Source organism: Melozone crissalis, unplaced genomic scaffold, assembly GCF_028551555.1.
Source record: "Melozone crissalis strain CALT ecotype California unplaced genomic scaffold, PUWL_Pcris_2 ptg000027l_1, whole genome shotgun sequence".
Lineage (NCBI taxonomy): Eukaryota > Metazoa > Chordata > Aves > Passeriformes > Passerellidae > Melozone > Melozone crissalis.
Window position 1 is genome coordinate 1,464,383 of NW_026535805.1, and position 18,557 is coordinate 1,482,939.

At 49.9% G+C, this 18,557-nt stretch overlaps 2 protein-coding genes across 2 annotated transcripts; both read right to left on the reverse strand.

Moving 5' to 3' along the window:
- Positions 1-437: 437 nt before the first annotated feature.
- LOC128938788 (acrosin-like) lies at positions 438-3,369 on the reverse strand. The gene is made up of 5 exons (XM_054279266.1): positions 3,299-3,369; positions 2,324-2,563; positions 1,753-2,018; positions 1,346-1,491; positions 438-857 (listed from the first exon to the last, which is right to left on the reverse strand). Exons 1-5 carry the CDS (start codon positions 3,367-3,369, stop codon positions 438-440), a joined length of 1,143 nt encoding a protein of 380 aa, XP_054135241.1.
- Positions 3,370-15,379: 12,010 nt separating this feature from the next.
- On the reverse strand, positions 15,380-17,522 carry LOC128939354 (acrosin-like). The gene is made up of 5 exons (XM_054280259.1): positions 17,455-17,522; positions 16,954-17,175; positions 16,386-16,651; positions 16,041-16,186; positions 15,380-15,565 (listed from the first exon to the last, which is right to left on the reverse strand). The coding sequence occupies exons 1-5, from the start codon at positions 17,520-17,522 to the stop codon at positions 15,380-15,382; spliced, it is 888 nt and encodes a 295-aa protein (XP_054136234.1).
- Between the last annotated feature and the right edge of the window lie 1,035 nt (positions 17,523-18,557).

An 18,557-nucleotide genomic window follows, 5' to 3' on the forward strand; every position in this document is an offset into this window, starting at 1 on the left:
CATTGCAGCACCACCCCGCAATGTATCAGCTTTTTTCCTATCCTCTTCCAAGGCTTGAGGTAGCAGGTTCCTCCAGGCCATGGTGGCTCAGAGCACTTCCCTCTCTGACCAGGCACTCTGGAGCTCTTTGGAGCCACTGTGTCCCTTTGTGCTTGCCAGGTCTGCCCTCTGGCTCATTCTGCAGGTGCCAAGCATGGAAGTCCTTGCTTTGCCTAGGACTCAGAATTCAGTCAAAGAGATGGTTCCCTGTGACCGTAGGCAACTTTACTTAATTCAGGTAAGTCAATTGTGGTGTCTGCGTGCACAGAGGAGATGAGTGTGGTCAGGACAGAGCAGGATTTTGACCCTGAGGCTGCCTTTGGATCAGCAGGCATTGCCCCAGCAGGAAATGGTTGTGGTGCACTGCAGCCTGCCCTGAACCATGGCTGTCCTGCTGCTCAAGATGTGTTTTGATCAAAGGTCTGCTGGAGGAGTTCCTTCACTCGAGTAAAGAACTCCATCAGAATCTTGATGGGAAATGAGCAGGAGTTAACTTTGCCCAGTGTTGGTAATAGAATGGATTTTAGAGAGGGAGTTGGTCTTGGCCATGGCTTCAGAGAGGTTCGTGGGGTGGGAAAATAATGACTCCAGGGGTGTGAAGTAATCAGAAAATGACTACATGCCCGAGATGTTGGAGAGGAACTTCCATCTGGGCTCAGGTTCATGTGGAATAGGATCCAGTTATGGAAGTACTGAGTGGAGATGTAGATTCCAGGACGCCTTGCTCTGGCACAGCCTATTCCCCAGCTGGTGATTCCAATGACCCACCAGTAGTCGCTGTTTTTCTCTTGACACATGAGAGGACCACCGCTGTCACCCTGCAGCAGAGCACAGAGGATTAAGGTGGTGTGGGTAGCACCTGCCAGCACTGGGGCTGTCTCCTTCTCTCTCACAGCCCCTGCCAGAGCTCTATTCTGGGCAGAGAAAAGCTCTGCTCAGAGGCTGGAGCCTCCAGAAGCTTGGCTGTGAATGGCATGGGTTCATGTAGGGTAGGGCTCTCCCTATCCTATCTGCACAGGACTCCTGGATGTGCAGAGGATGGAACTTTGGTTCATCCAGGATGAACCTGGACCTCTTCACTGGCAAGAGCACTAGCTGGGCTTTCTGGGCTTTCTGGCACAAGGGGAGGCCTGGGCAGGCAGGTGTGGATGGGCAGTGTGTGGGAAGCCCCCACAGCAGTCAGGGGGAGCTGGGGCTGGGAGGGTGACTGAGTGGCCGGGCAAAGCAGGCCCTGGGCTGTGTTGGGGTGGTTCTTCCCTGGCTGCTGGTGCTGCTGGGGGCTGAGTGGCTCGTGGCACGTTCCTACCTGGCAGGTGTCAATGGCGCCCTGTGTGTAACCAGCACACACATTGTGGCTGTGGACCTTCCCTGTGTACCAGCCAGTGCTGTTGCAGAGCTGGAGATTGATGAGCTGGACCTTGGCCTCCTGGAGGCGATCACTTGATCTTTGAGCTGTGAGCAGAGAAAGGAATAAGCCCCCAGCAGCTCCTTCCCAGTTCTCCTCCCACGGCTTTCTTGTGGGGGATCCATGGTTTGGCTGTGCCTCTGCAGAGGCACTGGAGCTGCTGCCAGCCTTTGGGGAGCAGGCCAGGCCCCTGTCTGCACAGGTGTATGTCCTGCACCCTAACTCCAACTTTGGCCTCTGCTGTGGGGAAACCCAAACCATCTCCCCAGTGTGTTGAGCTGGCCCAAGAGTCTCTCTTGGGGACTGACCTCTTGGAGCAGTTTCACCCCAGCCAGCCACCCAGCAGTTTTGCAGCTCTGACACTCTCAGTCTGGCGTCGGGCACACAGGCCAGCTGGATGTAGGGGCTGCACTTGACAGGATGGTCCAATTCCATCAGGGCAATGTCGTAGCTCATATCATCATGGTTGTAGTACTGGTGTAGCAGCACCTGCTTGACATGGCGCACTTGTGCCCCATGGCCTGGCTTAGTCAACTGGGTGGCTCCAATCACCACATACACCTTGCTGATTTCCCTAGAAGGCATGGAGAGAGAGCTGAGAGGGAGCAGAGCCATGTGCCACAGCAGCCCAGCACTCTGCTGGCATGGCAGAGAGGGAGGAGTGCTCTGTCAGATGTGAGTGCCCTCACACATCTTAGGCTGGGAGAATGTCAAGCTGGAGGCTGCTAGGAAGCCTTGGCACAACCACAGGCTTCTCCTGAGCACTGTGGCAGCCTGGCTGCATGAGAGGAAAGGGCATGGGAGTAGCAAGCAGGTGGTGCTGCTGGCAGGGCACCTGATGGGATTGTGGACATGTCCCCATTCCCTGCTCCTCCTTACGTGACCTTATCGAAGCAGTGGGCTGCTGTGAGGACCCACTGTTTGCTGATGAGAGACCCTCCACACAGATGTTTCAGGCGTGGTATCCAGGGGTGCTGGATGCTGACGATCCACGGCCAGGCCCCTGGCTTGGCATCTGTGCCACCCACGACGCGTGTCATGCTGGGGTCATAAGCCACGTTGCCATAGGAATTAGTGGTGTGATAGGCAGATGGCACAGCTCGGAGCCCGCAAGTTCCTCTGCAAGCAGAAAGTCATTTCCATGCTGCTTCATGGCCTGCTGTGGCTCAGGCTGAAGCTCAGCCCTCTGCCCTCCCCACAAGGCCTTGCACGCACAGCAGGCCAGGGAAGGCCATGGGGTGTGTGTCTGTCCGTGCCAGCACCTGGCTGCTGGCAAGGAACTGAGGCTTCCCATGGTGGGATCTTGTCCTACTGGTATTTTTACCTCAGATGCTTTTACAGAATATTTTGTCCTCAGACCGTGGCAGACAGTATGCTGAGAAGGGACACCTGACCAGGCCACAATGGGAACCATGGGGTCATGGGAGTTAGTAGTATGCTTGTAGAACTTTCCTATACTTGATCAAGTTTCCAGTTTTCCTTCACCTTTGGTCAAGACCTTTTTCTTATCAGGTCATATCCTGAGTTCACCCTTCTGATTAGACATTGTGCCCCTATACCTGGCTGCATTTTCCGCACCAAAGGGGTCTTTGGAACTTAGCCTCTGCACCTGTGTGACGTTTGTTATTTTTGCTATTAAAGTTTTTTATTTTCCAGGTAGTTCCATTGCTCCCATCCCTTCTTATTCAGCCAGCTCCTCCCAGCCAATCCATATGAGGGAATCACAATGAGCTTCTACACTTATACCCCATGGCTGGTGGGAAGCTGTGGCCTGGCCACGGAGGACAAGTCGGTCCCTCCAGGGAAGGCCGCAAGTGTTGCCATGGCTCCTTCCCTGGGCCTGGGCCCACTTACCTGCAGGTGTACTGGATGCTCTGTGCCAGTCCAGCCACGGTCAGCAGGATGAGGAGGCCGAGCCAATTCATGTCTGCCAGAGGCACGAGTCAGCTGCAAGCACTGAAGGCTCTATGAAGGAGCGAAGCCGCAGTGCCCGCAGCAGCTGCACTGCCCATGGTGCCCTCGGCCCCGGGGCTGATGTCATGGAAGGGTGGGTTCCATGTTCTGGGCACTGTGGCCTATGGCCTGGGCCCCACTGGGGTCAGGGCTGCATCAAATCAGTGAGCCATGGAATGGTTTATGCTGGAAGGGACTTTGAAGATCACATAGCTCCAACCTGCTATCATGGGCAGGGAGGGATGGCTTGCACTAGACCCATAGTGTGCACAGCCTGGCTCAGAAGCTGTCCTTGGACACTTTGAGGGATAGGGCATTGAAGTACTAAGTCCTGATCAACAGTCCCTCACTAAGGCCAGAACAACAGGCCTTGACCAAGAGCTGGCCTCTGGATGAGTCTTCCAACCAGATGACTTTGATGTTCACTCACTGGCAAAACATGGATTTACCTTTCCATACTTAGAGACTGGACAAGGCCCTATCTTGTTTGGGGGTGTAGGATCACAAGCAACCCCCTGGATTCCACCTGAAGCCCTCCAAGGCCTTGGGGGATTCCCAGTAGGAGACTGAAAAAACATGTTACTGCACTAGAAGTCTTGGTATCTTGTTTATTCAATGGTATAAAAACAGGGACCTCTCACAGGCAGTCAGTAACCTCACTGCCTGTAGGGGAAGGTACCTGCAGGATTTCCCAGTTGCTGTCAGTGGTTCCCAGTCCTTCACTATGACAGTGGCTTCCACCCAGTTGACGGGCAGGCCTGGATGATGGTCAAGGGTTAGGGTAACTTGTGATGTGTCTTTCTTCATCACTGTAGGCAGTTGTTTATAGTAATGATTAGCTGCATTGCATAGTTTATCCTTTCACAATTCTTTGCTAATTATTTGATGTCCTGCTTACTTTTGCAATTCTTTGCAGGTTTGAATTTTATAAATTACATTTATTCCTGAAGTTGGTGTCTGTGTCTTCTGTGCTGACCTTGCCTATATGAAAAACAGGCACCCACAGCTGCTCTGGGAAACCCATGCCAGTATACCAGCAAGAATTCCTCAAATTCTTCACAGTCAAGAATTCCTTCATATGATCTTAGCTGAAGCTACCCTCTATCACTGTAAAGCCATTGCCCCTTGTCCTATCAGGACCTGCCCTTGTAAGAAGGCTCTCTGCTGCTTTCTTAGGCCCCTCTTCCTGCAGGATGAGGCTGTGCAGTCCCTGGGGCAGGCAGCAGCTGAGGAATCCATTTGGGGCAGGGAGCTGGGTGTGCAGCTGCAGTGCCAGCTGCAGATTGAGCTCTGGCTGGCAGGAGCCTGGGAACAGAGGCTGTGTGCATCCTTCGCATGACAAAGGGCACAGGGAGCAGGGCAGGGGAATGGACACTTATTGAAGTTTGGGATTTCTTTTCCTCTCCATTTCTCTCAGGGAATTTTCTCCCATTTGTTGCCTAAGAGATGGGAACAACAGATACTTAAGAGAGATAAAAGATATAGCCAAGGAGGAGTGGGAAGGGTGCAGTTTGCTACTGTCTCTGAGCAGTGAAGTTCTCTTGGAAGTGTTGAGATAGTGTGAGATTTTGGCTGGGGTTGAGAGGCTAGGCTCAGCTCCTCACTCTCTCTCACTCTCAGGGTCGGAGGGGAACAGTTCGGTTTGCTGCTGCTGTGGGGTGAATTTGCTGCCACAGCAGAATTCTGTCCTGTACTGCTTTTCTCCTTTCAGTGGGTAAGCTTCTGCTTGCAAGAGCAGCTGTTGAACTGGGACCTTTCCAATGCCCAACCTCATTGAGAAGGCAATCCTGACTCCTTCCCCCTTCCCAGAGGCCATCTCCCAGCAGCTTGTGGCTGCTGCTTGTGGTAGCCTGGCAGCCAGTGCCCAGCTGTGCTATTTGAAGCCAATGATTTAGGCTTTTTTACTACACGTTAACCTGACACTCCATGCCTGCCGAAACACTGAGCGGTTTCCAGCCCGGTTCTGGAATCTTTGCTACACTTTGTCACTCCGGGATGGGGCTGCCTCTGCTGTTCCAGTCTGTTTCTTCAAAGTTCCTGCTGCAGTCCATTCAGCTTTCCGAGTGGCACTGAGACCAGCTGCTTCCTGAGAGTTTCCAAAGGAAGCCCCTTCTCCATCTCTTCTGCCATTACCGTGTGGAGCGAGGCGGCGGAGCTCGCGCCACAGCGCCCCCTGCAGCCGTGGGGGAATCATTGCACCCACCCTGCCTGGCCGGGAGCCACCAGCGCCCCTACTGGCGCTGACTGGAACTGCACTGGAGGGGAAGTTCCTGCGGCCGAGAGAAGGCCGGGACTGGGTTTCTGTTTCTGTCCTGCTTGTCTTTGCTGCTGTTGTTGTTCTTTGTTTGCCTTGTTATACATATTAGTAAATTATTATTATTATTATATTATTATTCCTGTTCTCATATCTTTGCCTGAAAACCCAGTAATTTCAAAGTTAAAATAATTTTTAGGGAAGGGGGTCACATTTTCCATTCCAAAGGAGGTTCTGGCCTTCCTTGGCTCACACCTGCCCTTTAAACCAAGACAACACTGAGAGCTGCAGTAGGAGCCAGTGGCTCTTTATGGAATGAGGCATCTGCAACTCTACTGACAGAACCTCAGGGTAGAATGGGTACAGAAACCTGCTCCTTCTGGGTGAGAGTGGCATTGGTGGTTAATCGAACAGGGCACCTGGCAGCTCACTGAAGCAACACGTGTCTCTGGAATGGTCACACAGGGGAGTTTCTTCAGCACTATAGTAGCCCAGATAGGAATGTAGAGGAGTACCTCTGGAGCCTCCCTCCTCCAAATATCCAGCTGCTGGGATTTTCAGGGCAGGAAGAAGACAGAGGAGGAGTGTTATAACTCCATGTGAGAGTCTGTGTAAATTATAAGGGTTCATTTGAGCCTCTCTATTGTTGAGACTTTTGATGCAGATTTGTTGAAATCATGGGTAGTGGGTGGAGAAAACACGCATAGCATGATCAGCCTAAGGCGGCCACAGTTGTGGAGGCCCCCATAAGTTCTGAGGTGCAGAGGCTCGAGTCTCTGTTTGAAGCTTTTGGAGACAGGGACAGGGAGAGCCTTGTGTCCCTTGTGCCACACAGTGGGTGCTAGAGCACACACAGAAAGGGGTGGAAGTTCCTTCTTAGTGTTATAGAAAGATAATGAGATAATTGGTTCTTGCAGTTAAGGAATAAATCTTGTGCGAATATTAAGAAAAGCTTTCTTGATGTATATAGATGTCCTCTGTTCTCCCCATAGTTCCCTTTTCCACCCCACCTTCCCCCGCCCCCAAACCCCGTATTGTTACCATCAGACAGCTGGGATCGTCTTAGACAAGTAGAAAGAAGGTGTGCACATGTGTCCCTTATCTGGGGCAGCTGGGAATGGAAAAACTTCTTGCTAAGGGGATGGGGCATGATAACACCTGACCTCCAACCAAGTTACAAGAAAGCAGTCTCTACCAATAAATGGCAAAGAAGAGCTGACTGACAGACTTTGGGAGGTGCCAGGGTTGGCTGAGGCAATCCCTCAAGAGTATAAAAGACTGAGCATCCATCTTGAAGAGGGACTATGTGGGAGGCAGCCATGAAGGCGGCTCCCAGCGCTGCAACATTTTCCTTATTTAGTCCTTTTGTTGTATTTTTGTTAAGGTTTAATAAACCTCTTAAAATTTTTAAAGTGAGCCGCTGTCTCTCGCATACAGACAGGGGTTTCACATGCCTTGAAGTGTTTGATATGATGGGAAATTTCCCTGGTTTAGGTGAGAAGATGCCCGTGGCTGAGGTTGCACAGAACTGGGAGAAATTGTTTGGGCAGCCAAATTTTGCCAAGACAGTGCAATAAGGTTGTTCCAGGATGATTGAGCGACTCTAAGCTGATCTGCTTACTGGACAGGGTAATAGCCATCCTCAACTCTGAGTGACACTCTTGCACTCAGTGTCTTTAGTGAGCAGGCATCTTCTGACATCAGGAAATATTTGAAGAAGTTTATGCCAGGGTGGCAGGCACCAGTACAGATGTGGGGTGGTTGTTCTGAAACAGAGTGAAAATTTAACAGGATAAAAATCTATTCCGGATTTAGGTGAAATGTGCTGTTTTGAATTATTTAGTCTGTAGCTTGCTTGCATAGATGAAAGATGTTGTTTAGTCTGTTAACCCTGTGCTGTGCTTAAGACTGCCTGTTCCTGTAAAAAGCCTGTGCTCACAAAGCTGTCTCAGCCAAGGAAAAAGAATGTGAATTTCCAAGCTGGAAAGAAAGATAAGGGGGTGCCCCTTGAACTCTGAAACAAAGATGAGAGCCAAAGCTGAAGATGGAGGAGATGAACAGGATGACCCGGAGTTCTTTCTGTACAAGGACTGACGAAAAATACTAGCTGCAAGTGTAACACGAAACCAGTAAAATGAATATGCATGAAACTATTGTGGAACTCTACGCATATGTACAAATAAGGGGGGTAAAAAGAAAAGGTTTGGAATTCTCAGGGGTGTGCATATCCTTTAGGGGGAACGATCCAGCCCTGCAATAAACACACCTGCTTTACAACTTTTACAAGTTGTGCAGTTAGATTTTTTCCCGCAAATCATTTTGGCGAGCTAGCCAGAAGACTGTCCTCACAGGGGCGGAGGGGGGATGGACCTCCTAGGTGCGCGCCGGGATTTTCCCTGGAGGAGCTCTGCTCTGTCTCGGCTTGCCTCCTGTGGGGACAGTGAATGACCTGCTGGTGTGTGGACAAACGGTATGTGTATCAAAGGGCCGCAGGGGAGAGAGAGATAGGGCTGCTGGTGGGTTGCTCAGAGACGTCTGAGTGCACAGCCTTGTCCCTGTGCTTGCAGGCAGCCATCGGCTGAGAGCACAGTTCGTGGCAGAGGTCCCCTAACTGGTAGAGTGATTGGGGGGATTGGGGATGGGTTCATTTTCAATAAAGCCACCTCTAGCGACTCTGGGGGTGAATTGAGTGAACCCGAACTTTGTGTGCTTGTGGTGTCCAGACATTTTGGTTAATGTTAATGTGTTTGTAATTGTGTGAGTGCTTGGTGTATGGGAAAGTGAGTGAGTGTACCATGGCATGTGGGGGGAAGTTCTACCTGTGTCTGAAGCAGCCGGGTGAGGCCCAGGGCACCGGCTGGGGCAGGCTGTGAGGGCAGGGAGCACCCTGCGGAGAAGTGGAACAAGTGGAGAAATGTGGGCGGGGACATTTATTGTGTTTAAAGGTGGTGATTTGTGTAGACTGTGCACATTTTAACTGTGGCTAGACAAACTCAGGGGGTTCCTCTGCCCCAGTGGCTTGGACTTGATCCCTGGGAGTTTGTGAATCCAGTAAATCACTGGATCCAGTTAATAATTTTACTGTGTGCTGTTATTTTCATTGTGTCCAGACTGTGTGAAGACCAGAAGAAGCTGATGTGGGCAGATGCTGAAGTGTTGTATGCTGTGTTGCATGGAGAAAAGTGGGCACTTTGAGAGATACCCCCTTTCCCAGTGAGTTTGTCCGGTTCTTTCCCCTGCATTGTGGTAAATTGATTCTTGGGATTGTATGGTTGTGTTTCTGGAGATTTTAGGATTTTGTTTGCAACAAATGTAGCATTTTACGCAGAAAAACTACAGTATGGCGATTTCTGTTTAAGTGTGGTAAAACAAATTAAAGAAATTCCAGGATTTCCCCTCCCACAGAAACTTAAGCTCTGACTCTTGTGAATTTGAGATACTTTGAGATACGGGGGTGGGGGGGCGGGGGGGAGGGTCTGTGTTTGTGGGCATGTCAGAGTTTTTGCGGTAACAGGCACAGCCTTTTGTAAGGCAGCAAAGTGAGTGTCAGTGGAAACAATGCTCTAATTGAAGATTGCATTGTGCAGGAAGAGAACTGGAAAAGACTGAGATTTTGTAAAGCAGAGTTTAGGTGGAGGAGACCAAGACAGGCACTTTGTCATTTGTGTTATTCTAAGGAAACAAAGGCTACTCAGAGATCTGTAAGAATTTTAGTAGCAACCGGCCACAAGAAGCAAAGAAGTAATAGGGTGTTTGAATTATCAGAAAAGAAAGTTTCAAGTAATTTAAGAAACCCACCAAAAATAATTAAAGCTGAGTGTACTCAGCCTATTTTCATACCCCAAGACTTTGGATTATGGCAAAAAGTTTAGATGGAGTAGAAAGATGGGGACTAAGAAAATGGAATTTTTAGTAGACATGGGGGCAACATACTCAGTGTTAAATAAAGCCTTGATGCCTATAATAGATGATTGTGTTATGATAAGGGGGCAACTGGCCAATCTGAAAAAGCATACTTTGCAAACCATCAACATATTCATACGTTTTGGATATGCCCAACTCTCCAAAGGCCCTTTTAGGTAGGGATTTGTTGGAGCAGCTGGAAGCAAAGATCACATTTAAAGATGGGGAGATTATTTTGGAGGCAAAGGATCAGCAATATGTAGACATACTAAGCTTAATTTTAACAATTAGTGAGACTGAAATTGAAAATAAGGATGAAATTAACAAGAAAATAATGCATCTGGGGTTTCCTGGGGTATGGGCCTCTAACATACCAAGGAGGGCAGAGAATGCACCTCCTTGTGCAAGTTAAGGAAAACAACCAGTTAGGGTCAGGCAGCAAAAGCCTTCTTCTGCACCCAGTGGTGGCAAACCTATACACCTTGCTAACATGTTTGACACCTGAACTAACCTGGTTTACCATTTTAGATCTGAAATATGCCTTCTTTTGCCTCCCTATCCATGAAGCCAGCCAGAAAATTTTTGCATTCAAATGGAAAAGCCCTAAAAGCAGGTGCAAAACCCAGTTCACATGGACAGTGTTGCCTCAAGGCCCTCAAGGCTTCAAAAATTCCCCCACTCTGTTTGGGGAACAACTAGCAAAAGATCTAGAGTCCTGGGAAGCTCCAAAGGAAGAAGGAAGGCTGTTGCAGTATGTGGATGATCTTCTAGTGGCCACTCAGATGAGGGAAGCATGTGTGGCCTGGACAGTAAGGCTTTTGAATTTCCTGGGACTCCAAGGATACAGAGGATCAAGGAAAACGGCACAGGTTGTGAAACAGAAAGTTATCTACCTGGGGTACGAGGTGAGTGCTGGGCAACAGACTTTAGGGCAGGCTTGCAAGGAAGCCATAAGCCAAACCCCGAAACACCAGACAATAAAGGAACTCCGAACCTTCTTAGGCATGGCAGGGTGGTGCCGGCTCTGGGTTTATAATTATGGACTGCTCATCAGACCTCTCCGTGCTCTTATTGCCGACGGAATCAGAGATCTCCAGTGGACAAAGGAAGCCACGTGAGCCTTTTACCAGCTAAAGAGTGCCCCCATGTCAGCTCCAGCTTTGGGACTTCCAGATGTAAGTAAACCATTCTTTCTTTTTTTCCCATGAAAAACAGGGACTTGCTCTGGCAATATTGGCTCAGCACTTGGGTCCACATGGAAGGGCAGTTGCTTACTTTTCCAAGCAACTAGATGCAACAGCCAAAGGATGGCCAAGTTTCCTCAGAGCTGTAGCAGCAGTTGTGCTGAATATTCAAGAGGCATGCAAGTTTGCCCTGGGACAGAAAATGACTGTGCTAGTGTCCCACACAGTGTCCACAGTACTGGAAGTAAAGGCGGCCACTGGCTTTCACCACAGAGATTCCTGAAACAGCAGGCCATCATGGTAGAGCAAGATGATGTAGAGATAGCAGTGACTAATATTGTCAACCCAGCTTCTTTTCTCAGGGGAAATCAAGGAGAAGCAGTACACCACGACTGCCTGGAGACTACCGAAGCTTCCTACTCCAGTCGCCCAGAGTTAAAGGACACTCCCTGGGACAGTGCAGAGACCTGGTTCACTGACGGGAGTAGCCAGTGGAAAGTGGCTTGCTTGATATGCAGTCACTACCTGCAGAGAGGTAATAGAATCCAGACCCTTACCAACAGGCACCTCTGCGCAGAAGGCCAAGATAATTGCACTGACCTGAGCCTTGGAAATGGCAAAAGGAAAGAGAATAAACATCTATAAACATCTATACAGACTTGAGGTTATGCATTTGGAGTTGTGCAGACTCATGGAGCCATCTGGAGAGAGAGGGGACTGCTGACCTCACAAGGAAAGAACATCAAACATGTGCAAGAGATAATCCAGCTGCTGGAACCAGTTCAGCTGCCTGAAAGGTAGCAATTATGCATATTAAGGCACACCAGAGAATGAGCTTAGAATTGGAGGTAGGAAATGAGCTGGCGGATAGAGAGTCAAAGGAAGCAGCGAGAGGTGAGGTAATTATTGAAGGAGGTCTAATTCCAGATGGACAAATTTCCCTTGAAGGTAAGCCAGAATATAATAAGAAAGGCAGAAAACTAATCAAAGATCAAAAAGGGACATGCAACCAAGAGGGGTGGGCTACCATTGAAGGGAAGCTGGTAATCCCTTCCTATTTGTTGTGGTCACTAGTAAGGGAGGAGCACCAGAAAACACATTGGGGAGTAGAAGCCCTGAACGCCTATTTGATTGAAAGAATTGTTGCCAGGAATTTATGTGCCGCTATTGCTCAAGTGACCCGACAGTGAGATCTTTGCCTCCAGACTAACCCCAAGAACACCCCAAGACCAAAACTTGCTCAGATTGGGAGGGGCTATGGACCTGGACAGCAGTGGCATATGGACTTTTCAGAACTCCCAAGGAAAGAGGGGTATTGGTATTTATTGGTATTGACAGATACATTTTCATGGTGGCCAGAAGCATTCCCCACCAGAACTATCAAGGCTCAAGAGGTGACCAGGGTATTATTACAAGAAATAATACCACACTTCAGAGTTCCAGCCACAATATCCTCAGAGAGAGGATCACATTTCATTTCCCGGATAGTGCAACAGATTAGTAGCCACCTGGGCACAGATTGGGAACTTCATACTCCATACCATCCCCAATCGAGCAGCCACGTGGAGAACAGGAATCATTTTAATCTACCCTGGCCCCAAGCTCTTCCACTGGCACTGATATGAATTTGAACTAAAACTAGAGCCAAAGAAAGACTGAGTCCCTTTGAAATGCTTTATGGAATTCCATATGGAATACAAAAGGGCATGTCCACCCACACTGGGGAGGTAACATTAGCCAACTATATGGTGCCTAAGTAAACAGCTCAGAGAAATTGAAAAACGTGTGGCTGGAACTTGGAACAGGGAGCTAGTTGGACCAGTACATAAAATGCAGCCTGGGGATTATGTCTATGTTAAGCCTCTTACAGAGAAGACTTTGTACCACAGTGGGAAGGACCATTCCAGGTGCTTCCCGTCACCTTCACCGCAGTCAAGATCTAGGAGCAGAATGCCTAGATCCTCCACTCGCAAGTGAAGAACGCCCCAGAAGCCCCTTGGAAAGCTACATCAGGAGACAATGAACTAAGACTATAACTTACTTGGGCAAAATGAGTATATTGCGGCCGGGGGTAATGTAATTTCATTTACAGAATTGTTTTGTGTATAATTGAAATTGGAGTTTGGGATTAGAGAGTACTTCTATCCAAAGCGATGCTGAATGGCCTTGGTCCCAGGCTTTTAATGAGTCTACTGGATCCATGGCAGAACCTTCTGAGATAAAAGATTTAAACCTATCCACTGTAGTAATCCTTGGGAATCAGATATATGAGGAGCAGGAGTGGCAGGAACGGGAACTGTGGACACTTCAAGGGATCAGAGGAGAAGAAATCAGGGCAGGATGCCGGGTGGCCCGTGGGACCACTCATGAGAGACCAAATCAAATTAGTGTTTCAGCCTCTCCTGTATACAGGCACCAGGAGGTTTGGGATAGCCCAAGTAAATCAGACTGTTTGTGTAATTTCACATTAATACAGCCTGTAGAAGTGATTTGTCCTTGGGCTCATGATGCTATCGGGCTCTCATTTAAGTTTAAAATAGATGCTATACCTTTTGCCACGGCAAGACCTCATACAACCTAAAGTATATGAAATAGGCCCATACGTTGTGAGGAATATGGGTCAACAGCAACTGTTATTCAATCCAGAGTGGTCTCTCAAATGTGTTGAATTGCCAATGCAAATTAGCATCTCAGAAATCCAACTAGCCTGCTCCTCTTTCCTAAGGACATCCTTTGAGGGCCGGACAACGTAGTTCCAGAGACAAGTACACCTCAGGAGCAGAGTAAGAAGGGATGTAACTGGGATAATAGGGACAGGATTGGGAGTTTTAAATGGAATTGATTCAGAAATACTGATGAATAAACTGGCCACTGCAGCAGGTGGTCTAGCAAAATTGAAGCAGCTTTTACAGTCATCTCTATTGGCGTTAGGAACTAGCCAGTGGCAGATTTCAAAAGTACTGCCAAAGTGGGAAAAGGCCGGGGACCAAGACCACAAGTTAATAGTAGAAGCCCCTAGTATAGTTCAAGATAATGTGTCTTTAGCTCTCAGTTGTGTACAAGCACAGTTATGGATGTAGGCAACAGCATCTCTGATTGTACGGGAAAGGGGTGAAGGTGATTTTCCAGCTGAAATTAGAAAGATTGTCTGGGGTAATGTGATTGATTTTGAAAATAAGTCCTGGTGGACTACGATAAATTTTACCTATGATCCTGCTTCTAATGTGGCCACTGCCTTTATGCTTACTATACGTAAGGCCACTGTTTATGTTATCCACCCCGTCACTGCACTAGGATTAAATAATTAAAAAATGGTACTCCACCCCTCAGGGTGTGGGCACGAAATGTGAATGAAAAGTGGCAAACAGTAAACTTAGAATCTTGTGCTGCCAGGGAACAACTAGGATTCATTTGTGAAAGCAATACTATTATTGCTCAAGATGTGAATGTTGACAATGAACAAAGTATTTGCCATTTCGAGATTCATCCATTTATCTTGACTTCACCTGAAAAAGACAGGTGAAAACTGCCTTCAACAAGCCTACCCCATGGCATTTGAGGATCCTTTACCATTCCCCCCACTCCCCACCAAACAGTATCAAAGTGTGATTGAAAAGGGCAAAAATTTTACTGCAAATGTGTACAGTTTGCAGATGATTTGTTAATTAACAAGTTAAGAAAGTTCTTTCCCTTCCTGTGGTGACCCTCAGGCAAACCAGCACAGCAAGCTGCAGTTTGTGTCTCTGCAGCTGGCTCTTTGATTGCTCCTTCTCTCCATTGGCCACGCTTATACAGCCCTCTCATCTTCCACAACTCCCCCCCTTTCCCTGCCCTTGTCTCCTCCCAGATATGGAGCCAAGCCCAGGCATCATTTCCCCCTGGCTCACAGGCTGGCCATATCTGTGAACAGCCTTGGTGTTGCAGGTGGTGTTGGCCCACTCACCTTGGCCTTCCACGGCATTCCTGGTGCACTTTCCTAGGGTTCCTGCCAGGTTCCTCTCCCCAGAATGACCCCAGCTCTTCCTCTGAGTATCTGTGGAGTGTGACCACCTGGCACCTCAATTCCCCTTTGCTGCCTGTGAAATCTGGCTCTGCCTTAGGGCACTGGCACTCCAGTCAGGAGCCAGGAGTTTCCCTTGTCATGCTTGGGAGTTTCCCAGATGTGTTCCCTTAGCCCAGGCTCTCACCAGGCCCTAAATTAGCAGCCCATGTACATTGCAGCACCACCCCCAATGTATCAGCTTTTTTCCTATCCTCTTCCAAGGCTTGAGGTAGCAGGTTCCTCCAGGCCGTGGTGGCTCAGAGCACTGTCCTCTCTGACCAGGCACTTTGGAGCTGTTTGGAGCCGCTGTGTCCTTTTTGTGCCCCCAGGCTTGTTGTGCAGGTGCTGAGCATGGCACTTCTTGTCTTACCCAGGAGTTGGAATTGCACTGAAAAGATGGTTCGCTGTTACCAAAGGTAATTTTATTTCAACAACTAAATCAACTCCAGTGTGTGTGTGTGTGCACAAAAGAGAGGAGTGTGGTCAGGACAGAGCAGGGTTTTGACCCTGAGGCTGCCTTTGCATCAGCAAGCATTGCCCCAGCAGGAAATGGTTGTGGTGCACTGCAGCCTGCCCTGGATCCTGCCTGCTTCTGCTGTTCAAGGAGCACTTTTAACTGCGTTTATCTGCATATTGTAATCAATCCAGTTATAGAAGTGCTGAACGGAGGTGTAGACTCCAGGCTGCTTTGCTCTGGCACAGCCTTTTCCCCAGCTGGTGATTCCAATGACCCACCAGTAGGCAGCGTTGTTGTCCTGGCACATGAGAGGACCACCGCTGTCACCCTGCAGCAGAGCACAGAGGATTAAGGTGGTGTTGGTGGCACCTGCCAGCACTGGGGCTGTCTCCTTCTCTCTCACAGCCCCTGCCAGAGCTCTATTCTGGGCAGAGAAAAGCTCTGCTCAGAGGCTGGAGCCTCCAGAAGCTTGGCTGTGGATGGCATGGGTTCATGTAGGGTAGGGCTCTCTCTATCCTATCTGCACAGGACTCGTGGATGTGCAGAGGATGGAACTTTGGCACGTGGACCTCTTCACTGGCAAGAGCACTAGCTGGGCTTTCTGGGCTTTCTGGCACAAGGGGAGGCCTGGGCAGGCAGGTGTGGATGGGCAGTGTGTGGGAAGCCCCCACAGCAGTCAGGGGGAGCTGGGGCTGGGAGGGTGACTGAGTGGCCGGGCAAAGCAGGCCCTGGGCTGTGTTGGGGTGGTGCTTCCCTGGCTGCTGGTGCTGCTGGGGGCTGAGTGGCTCATGGCATGCTCCTACCTTGCAGGAATCAATGGTGCCCTCTGGGTATCCAGCACACAAGTTGTAGGAATAGACTGCTCCTGAGTACCAGTCACTGCTGTTGCAGAGCTGGAGATCGATGAGCTGGACCTTGGCCTGCTGAAGGTGAGCAGGTTGATCTACATCTGTGAGCAGAGAAAGGAATAAGCCCCCAGCAGCTCCATGCTGGTTCTGCTTCTCTGTCAGATGAATCCCTTCCGCTAGGGGCACCCCTTCTCTGCAGGGATTTATGTTCTGCAGCCTGGCTTTGGCCTCTGCTGTGGGGAAGCCCAAAACCTATCTCCAGTGTGCTGAGTGGGCCCAGAAGTCGCTCTTGGAACTCACTTCTTGCAGTAGTGGCCCCCCAGCCAGCAACCCAGCAGTTTCTCAGCTCTGAGACTCTTAGGGTGGGTTCAGCCAGACAGGCCAGCTGGACGTAGGAGCTGCACAGGACAGGACGTTCCAATTGAATCAGCGCAATGTCGTAGCTCATGTCTTTACGCTTGTACTCGCGGTGCATCACCACCTTCTTGACATTGCGCACTTGTGCCCCAGGGCCCGGCTGATACAAGTTGGTGGCCCCAATCATCACATACAGCAGGCTGATGTTACTGGAATGGAGATGGAGAGTGAGATGAGAGGGAGTCACAGCAGCCCAGCAGTTGCTAGACCTTGGCTTGGAAAGGTACAGAGGGAGGAGTGCTCTGGCAGGTGTGAGTGCCCTTGCACATCTTAGGCTGGGGGAATGTCAAGCTGGAGTCTGCTAGGAAGCCTTGGCACGAGCCCAGGCTTCTCCTGAGCACTGTGGCAGCCTGGCTGCCTGAGAGGAAAGGGGATGAGAGTAGCAGGTGGCGCTGCTGGCAGGGCAACTGCTGGTGTTGTGGAGATGTCCCCATTCCCTGCCCCTTCTTACTCAAACTTGTCCAAGCAGTGGGCTGCTGTGAGGACCCAATCTCCAGTGATGAGGGAACCTCCACACCAATGTTTTGTGCCTGGTACCCATGGGTGCTGGATGCTGACGAGCCAGGGCCATTCTGCTACTGCGGAACCAGCACCACCCACGATGCGTGTCATGCCGTAGTCATAAGCCACATTGCCGTAGGAATAAGCCACAGGTCGGTACCCACAGCTCCCTCTGCAAGCAGAAAGTCATTTCCATGCTGCTTCATGGCCTGCTGTGGCTCAGGCTGAAGCTCAGCCCTCTGCCCTCCCCACAAGGCCTTGCACGCACAGCAGGCCAGGGAAGGCCATGGGGTGTGTGTCTGTCCGTGCCAGCACCTGGCTGCTAGCAAGGAACTGAGGCTTCCCATGGTGGGTGGGAAGCTGCGGCCTGTCCATGGGGGACAGGTGGCTCCCCTCCAGGGAAGGCCACAAGTGTTGCCATGGCTCCTTCCCTGGGCCCGGGCCCACTTACCCGCAGGTGTACTGGCTCTGTGCCAGCCCTGTCACAGTCAGCAGGACGAAGAGGCTGAGCCAATTCATGTCTACCAGAGGCACGAGTCAGCTGCAAGCACTGAGAGCTCCGTGCAGCAGCACAGTCACAGCCGCACTGCCCGCAGCAGCTGTGCTGCCCGTGGTGCCCTTGGTCCTGGCGCTGATGTCACAGACGGGTGGGTTCCATGTTCTGGGCACTGTGGCCTATGGCCTGGGCCCCACTGGGGTCAGGGCTGCATCAAATCAGTGAGCCATGGAATGGTTTATGCTGGAAGGGACTTTGAAGATCACATAGCTCCAACCTGCTATCATGGGCAGGGAGGGATGGCTTGCAGTAGACCCATAGTGTGCACAGCCTGGCTCAGAAGCTGTCCTTGGACACTTTGAGGGTAGGGGCATTGAAGTACTGAGTCCTGATCAACAGTCCCTCACTAAGGCCAGAACAACAGGCCTTGACCAAGAGTTGGCCTCTGGATGAGTCTTCCAACCAGATGATGTGGGTGTTCACTCAGTGGCAAAACATGGATTTACCTTTCCATACTTAGAGACTGGACAGGCCCTATCTTGTTTGGGGGTGTAGGATCACAAGCAACCCCCTGGATTCCACCTGAAGCCCTCCAAGGCCTTAGGGGATTCCCAGTAGGAGACTGAAAAAACATGTTACTGCACTAGAAGTCTTGGTATCTTGTTTATTCAATGGTATAAAAACAGGGACCTCTCACAGGCAGTCAGTAACCTCACTGCCTGTAGGGGAAGGTACCTGCAGGATTTCCCAGTTGCTGTCAGTGGTTCCCAGTCCTTCACTATGACAGTGGCTTCCACCCAGTTGACGGGCAGGCCTGGATGATGGTCAAGGGTTAGGGTAACTTGTGATGTGTCTTTCTTCATCACTGTAGGCAGTTGTTTATAGTAATGATTAGCTGCATTGCATAGTTTATCCTTTCACAATTCTTTGCTAATTATTTGATGTACTGCTTACTTTTGCAATTCTTTGCAGGTTTGAATTTTATAAATTACATTTATTCCTGAAGTTGGTGTCTGTGTCTTCTGTGCTGACCTTGCCTATATGAAAAACAGGCATCA

Excerpts from the sequence above, each read along its gene's own strand:
- LOC128938788 (XM_054279266.1), bottom strand. The coding sequence starts at position 3,369 with ATGAATTGGCTCGGCCTCCTCATCCTGCTGACCGTGGCTGGACTGGCA. Across the intron at positions 2,019-2,323 it reads CACTGCTTCGATAAGGTCAC|GGAAATCAGCAAGGTGTATG; the intron begins GTAAGGAGGAGC and ends CATGCCTTCTAG. Across the intron at positions 858-1,345 it reads GCGCCATTGACACCTGCCAG|GGTGACAGCGGTGGTCCTCT; the intron begins GTAGGAACGTGC and ends GCTCTGCTGCAG.
- LOC128939354 (XM_054280259.1), bottom strand. The coding sequence starts at position 17,522 with ATGAATTGGCTCAGCCTCTTCGTCCTGCTGACTGTGACAGGGCTGGCA. Across the intron at positions 16,187-16,385 it reads GGGGGCCACTACTGCAAGAA|ATGTAGATCAACCTGCTCAC; the intron begins GTGAGTTCCAAG and ends CTCTGCTCACAG. Across the intron at positions 15,566-16,040 it reads GCACCATTGATTCCTGCAAG|GGTGACAGCGGTGGTCCTCT; the intron begins GTAGGAGCATGC and ends GCTCTGCTGCAG.